The 5,455-nt window shown below is 65.7% G+C and overlaps 1 protein-coding gene and 1 non-coding gene across 2 annotated transcripts; one reads left to right on the forward strand and one right to left on the reverse strand.

Moving 5' to 3' along the window:
- Nucleotides 1-1,484: 1,484 nt before the first annotated feature.
- On the reverse strand, nucleotides 1,485-2,381 carry LOC137461082 (keratin-associated protein 10-12-like). The gene has a single exon (XM_068170996.1). The coding sequence runs from the start codon at nucleotides 2,379-2,381 to the stop codon at nucleotides 1,485-1,487; it is 897 nt and encodes a 298-aa protein (XP_068027097.1).
- Nucleotides 2,382-2,481: 100 nt separating this feature from the next.
- Nucleotides 2,482-2,552, forward strand: TRNAG-GCC (transfer RNA glycine (anticodon GCC)). The gene has a single exon. It is a non-coding gene; the product is annotated as a tRNA-Gly (tRNA).
- Nucleotides 2,553-5,455: the final 2,903 nt, after the last annotated feature.

The following is a 5,455-nucleotide window of genomic DNA, read 5'->3' on the forward strand; positions in this document are numbered from 1 at the left end:
CCAGATCATCAATGAAGATATTAAAGAGCACAGGGCCCAGCACTGCTCCCTGGGGCACACCACTGGTGCCTGGCTGCCAGCTGGCTGTGGCACCATTCACCACCACTCTCTGGGCTCAGCCTCCAGCCACTTCCTAACCCAGCACAGAGTGTAGTGGTCCAAGCCACGAGCTGACAGCTTCACAGTCTAAGCTCCAAATGGGCTTTTGCCTCCCTGATTTTCTTCCTACAAGACCTAGCAACATCCTCAACCATTCCATGGGTTGATACAGCCTCTTTTTGTCCCTCAGTTCCTTCAGAAGCTCGTTGCCCATCCAGGCTGTCTGCCCCGGGGCTCATGTGCCGGCACGTTGGCACAGCCTGGGCTGAGCCTTCAAGGGGTCTTCCTCCAAGCAGGTCCAGCTCTCCTGCACCCCTTTGTTTTGAAGGGCTGTTTCCCAAGCAGAAGGAGAAGGAACTGGCCTGAAATTGTGCCAGGGGAGGCTTAGGTTGGAGAGGAGGAACAATTCCTGGGAGCAGCCAGCTGAGCCGGGGGTGGGGGGGAGCCTGCTGCCACGGCCATCCTGGGGGCTCTGAGTCTGCTGAGGTGTGGCCACAGACAGCAAGAGAGGCCTGGAGGGTGGCCAGAAAAGAGCAATGAGGCTGCTGAGGGGTTTAGAGGGCATGGAGTATGAGGAGCAGCAGAGGGAGCTGGGGGCGTTTAGCCTGGAGAAGAGGAGGCTGAGGGAGACCTCATTGCTCTCTGCAGCTCCCCAAGAGTGGGGGGCTGGGGGGGCAGCGGCTGGAGCTGAGCCCAGGGGGTGCCCAGGGGGGCAGGAAGGCCTCCAGCAGCCTGGCCTGGAGCAGCACTGGGGTGGGCAGCAGGAGCAGGGCAGGGATGGTGCCCCTGGAGTGGGCACTGGGGAGGCCTCAGCTTGAGCCCTGGGCTCAGCTCTGGGCTCCTGACTGCCAGCAGGAGCCTGAGGAGCTGGAGCAGGGCCAGGGAAGGGCAAGCAAGGTGGGGAAGGGTGTGGAGAAGAGGGCTGGGGAGGAGCAGCTGAGGGCCCTGGGGGGGTTTGGTGTGGAGCAGAGGAGGCTGAGGGAGACCTCCTTGCTCTCTGCAGCTCCCTGAGAGGAGGCTGCAGCCAGCTGGGGCTTGGGCTCTGCTGCCCAGGCTCAGGGGATGGAAGGAGAGGAACTGGGCTGAAACTGTGTCAGGGGAGGCTTAGGTTGGAGAGGAGGAACAATTCCTTTGGTGGCAGAGTGGTCAGCTCTCCCCAGCCCTTCCTGGGGGCACAGGAAAGAGAAGCAAACGCTGACTCTGCCACCAGGAAGAGCCTCGGGCTGCCGGGCTGCCAGGCAGGCAGCAGGATGGAAGCTGTGGCATAGCCCTGGCTGCTCCTGCAGGGCTCCTTCTGCCGGGGGGAAGGCAGAGCCGGCGCTGCTGAGGCCACACAGCTGCAGAGCTGTGAGCTGCAGAGCTGCTGCTGAGAGAGCGCTGAGCGCTCAGGGGTCCCGGAGAGCCTCACGGCTGCTGCACAGGCAGCCCGGGGCACAGGCAGCGCAGGCACAGGCAGCCGGGGCACAGACAGAGCGGGCACAGGCGGCGCGGGGCACAGGCAGCGCGGGCACAGGCAGCGCGGGGCACAGGCAGTGCAGGCACAGGCAGCGCAGGCACAGGCAGCGTGGGGCACAGGCAGAGCGGGGCACAGGCAGCGCAGGCACAGGCAGCCCGGGCACAGGGAGCCCGGGGCACAGGCAGCCCGGGCACAGGCAGCGCGGGGCACAGGCAGGGCGGGGCACAGGCAGGGCGGGGCACAGGCAGCCCGGGGCACAGGCAGAGCGGGGCACAGGCAGCCCGGGCACAGGCAGCGCGGGGCACAGGCAGGGCGGGCACAGGCAGCCCGGGGCACAGGCAGCGCAGGCACAGGCAGCACGGGGCACAGGCAGAGCGGGCACAGGCAGCGCGGGCACAGGCAGCCCGGGGCACAGGCAGAGCGGGGCACAGGCAGCCCGGGCACAGGCAGCGCGGGGCACAGGCAGTGCAGGCACAGGCAGCCCGGGCACAGGCAGCCCGGGGCACAGGCAGCCCAGGCGGTGGCAGCGCAGGCACAAACAGGGCAGGCAGCCCGGGCACAGGCAGCCGGGACACAGGCAGCCGGGACACAGGCAGCGCAGGCACAGGCAGCGCAGGCACAAGCATCCCGGGGCACGGGCATCCCGGGCACAGGCAGCGCGGGCACAGGCAGCGCACTCATAGGCAGCGCGGGGCACGGGCAGCCCGGGCACAGGCAGCGCAGGCACAGGCAGCGCGGGGCACGGGCAGCCCGGGCACAGGCAGCCCAGGGCACGGGCAGCGCGGGCGCGGGCATGGGCAGCGCTGGGCGCGGGCAGCGCGGGCATAGGCAGCCCAGGCACAGGCACCCCGGGCACAGGCAGCCCGGGGCGCTGGGAGGGCAGCGCAGGCGGCGGCAGCGCAGGCACAAACGGCGCAGCCAGCGCAGCATTGGTGGTTCAGTGGTAGAATTCTCGCCTGCCACGCGGGAGGCCCGGGTTCGATTCCCGGCCAATGCACGTCGCACCTCACCTTTTGGCCCTCACACCACACCACAGCCCCCACAGCCCTTCCCCCCTGCCTCTGCCTCCCTGCTCCCCCCCCCCCCATACTGCTGCCCCCCTGCTCCCACCCTGCTGCCTCCCTGCTCCCTCCCCACCCCACCCCACCGCCTCCCTGCTCCCTGCCCACTCTGCTGCCCCCCTGCTCCCTCCCCACCCTGCTGCCTCCCTGCTCCCCACACTGCTGGTGCCAACCAACTCCCCCAGCTCCTTCTCTGCTGGGCAGTTTCCAGCCACTGGAGCATCCATGGCTGGTTGTGATCCACATGCAGGGCCTGGGCTGGTCCTGCTTCAGGGACAAGCAAAGCCCTGCTCGGGTTTGCTTTTGCCCAAGGACAGGATTGCACCTGGGAAGAGTGGAATAAGTTGCCCAGGGAGGCTGTGGCTGCCCCCTGCCTGGAGGTGTTCAATCCAGGCTGGATGAGGCCTTGAGCAGCCTGGGCTCTGGGGAGGGGTCCCTGCCTGTGGCAGGGGGCTTGGAGCTGGTTGAGCTATGAGGTCCCTTCCAAATGGGGAGGGAGGCAGGAGGAGGAGGAGGAGGAGGTCTGTTGTGTCCTGTGATCTCATCTTGGCTGGGACCAGCCAGGGAATTGAGCTGTGGGATGTTAGCTGCCTCAGAGCTGTGCTGAGCATGGCACCCTGAGCTAGTCAGAGCAGTAAGTCCCTCCTCTTCTGCACCATTCTGGGCTCCAGTCAGGCCATCACCACCAAAACGATTGGCTTGTGCCCTGCAGAAGAGTGAGTGCCTCCTGCAGGTGAGCCGAGCCTGCTCCTCCTGAGGGCACCCAGCTCCCCTGGCCACCCCCAGCCCTCTCCCTGGAGGGCTCCTGCCCCTCTAGCCTGGCCTGGCATAGCCAAGGTGGCCCTGTGGCCTCAGGGGCCTTCCACCAACGCTGGGCTTGTCCCCTGCTGGGCTTTTGCTGCTTGCAGACCATTTGGTGCCCTCGTAGAAGCTTCTCTGGCAGGTCCCACAGCGCCTGGGCTGCTGCATTACTGCTGGAGCTGTGCTTCAAGGGCTCTGGGGGTTGGGTTGGAGCTGCTGGGGGCCTTTGGACAGCCCCTGTGGTGGGCACTCAGCAGGTGCAGTGGCAGGGAAGGGCAAGGGACTTTGCCCAGCATGATGGGGGGGGGGGGACACACCACTGGTTTCTTGCTGAGGTGCTGGCTCTGCTTTTTTGCCCCCATGGTCTCTTCTCTCCCCTCTGCAGACCAACTGTGCTGCCTTCCAGCCAGAGAGAAACATCCCCCCAGCAAACTGCTGGCCAAGCTGTCAGCCCCTGGCTGGGACAGCAGCACTCTGAGCTGGGTGAGGAAGTGGCTGCAGGCTGAGCCCAGAGAGTGGTGGTGAATGGTGCCACAGCCAGCTGGCAGCCAGGCACCAGTGGTGTGCCCCAGGGAGCAGTCCTGGGCCCCAGCCTGATCAATATCCTCATTGATGATCTGGAGGAGGGGATGGAGTCCAGCAGCAGTGAGTTTGCAGCTGACAGCAAGCTGGGGGCAGGAGTTGAGCTGTGAGAGGGGAGGAGAGCTCTGCAGAGGGACCTTGCCAGGCTGGGCAGATGGGCAGAGGCCAAGGGCAGGAGATTGAACACAGCCAAGTGCCAGGGGCTGCACTTTGGCCACAGCAACCCCAGGCAGAGCTACAGGCTGGGGGCAGAGTGGCTGAGAGCAGCCAGGCAGAGAGGGAGCTGGGGGGAGTGGTGGAGAGCAGCTGAACAGGAGGCAGCAGTGTGCCCAGGGGGCCAAGAAGGCCAAGGGCATCCTGGCCTGCAGCAGGAGCAGTGTGGCCAGCAGGAGCAGGGAGCTCATCCTGCCCTGTGCTCAGCACTGCTCAGGCCACCGCTTGAGTCCTGTGTCCAGCTCTGGGCTCCTCAGGTCAGGAAAGAGGTTGAGCTGCTGGAAGGTGTCCAGAGAAGGGCAAGAAAGCTGGGGAGGGGTCTGGGGCGCAGCCCTGTGAGGAGAGGCTGAGGGAGCTGGGGTTGCTTAGCCTGGAGAAGAGGAGGCTCAGGGGAGACCTTCTTGCTCTCTGCAACTCCCTGCAGGGAGGTTGTAGCCAGGTGGGGGTTGGGCTCTTCTCCCACGCAGCCAGCCCCAGAACAAGAGGACACAGTCTCAAGCTGTGCCAGGGGAGGTTCAGGCTGGAGGTTAGGAAGAAGTTCTTCCCAGCAAGTGAGATTGGCCCTTGGGATGTGCTGCCCAGGGAGGTGGTGGAGTCCCCATCCCTGGAAGTGTTTAGGGAGAGCCTGGCTGAGGCCCTTGGTGCCATGGTTGAGTTGATCAGATGGTGCTGGGTGAGAGGTTGGACTGGATGACCTCTGAGCTCTCTTCCATCCTGGTTCATTCTATTCTATTCTATTCTATTCTATTCTATTCTATTCTATTCTATTCTATTCTATTCTATTCTATTCTATTCCATCCTGCTCTGCCCAGCCCTGCCCTGCCCTGCCTTGCCCTGCCTTGCTCTGTCCTGCTCTGCCCTGCCTTGCTCTGTCCTGCCCTGCCCTGTCCTGCCCTGCCTTGCTCTGTCCTGCCCTGCCCTGTCCTGCCCTGCCCTGCCCTGCTCTGTCCTGCCCTGGTCTGCCCTGCCTTGCCCTGCCCTGCCCTGCCCTGCCCTGCCCTGCCCTGCCCTGCCCCCTTGCCGCGATTCAGCCTCTCCAGGCTCCGCAGCTCCTCCCCGGCGCTGCCGAGCGGCCAGCAGGAGTTCCGCCGCGCCGCCAGGGGGCGCTGTGCGGCGAGGGCTGTGCGTATGTTGGGGGGAAAGGTTGATGGTCGGTGGGGGGGTGTGTGTGGTGGGGAGGTCACGTGGGGCGGCGCGCCGGGGGGTCACGTGGGGCGGCCGCGCGGGGGTCACGTGGCCGCCG

The sequence above is a fragment of the Melanerpes formicivorus genome, unplaced genomic scaffold, assembly GCF_026170545.1.
Source record: "Melanerpes formicivorus ecotype bairdi unplaced genomic scaffold, bMelFor1.0.p_v2 SCAF_1112, whole genome shotgun sequence".
NCBI lineage: Eukaryota > Metazoa > Chordata > Aves > Piciformes > Picidae > Melanerpes > Melanerpes formicivorus.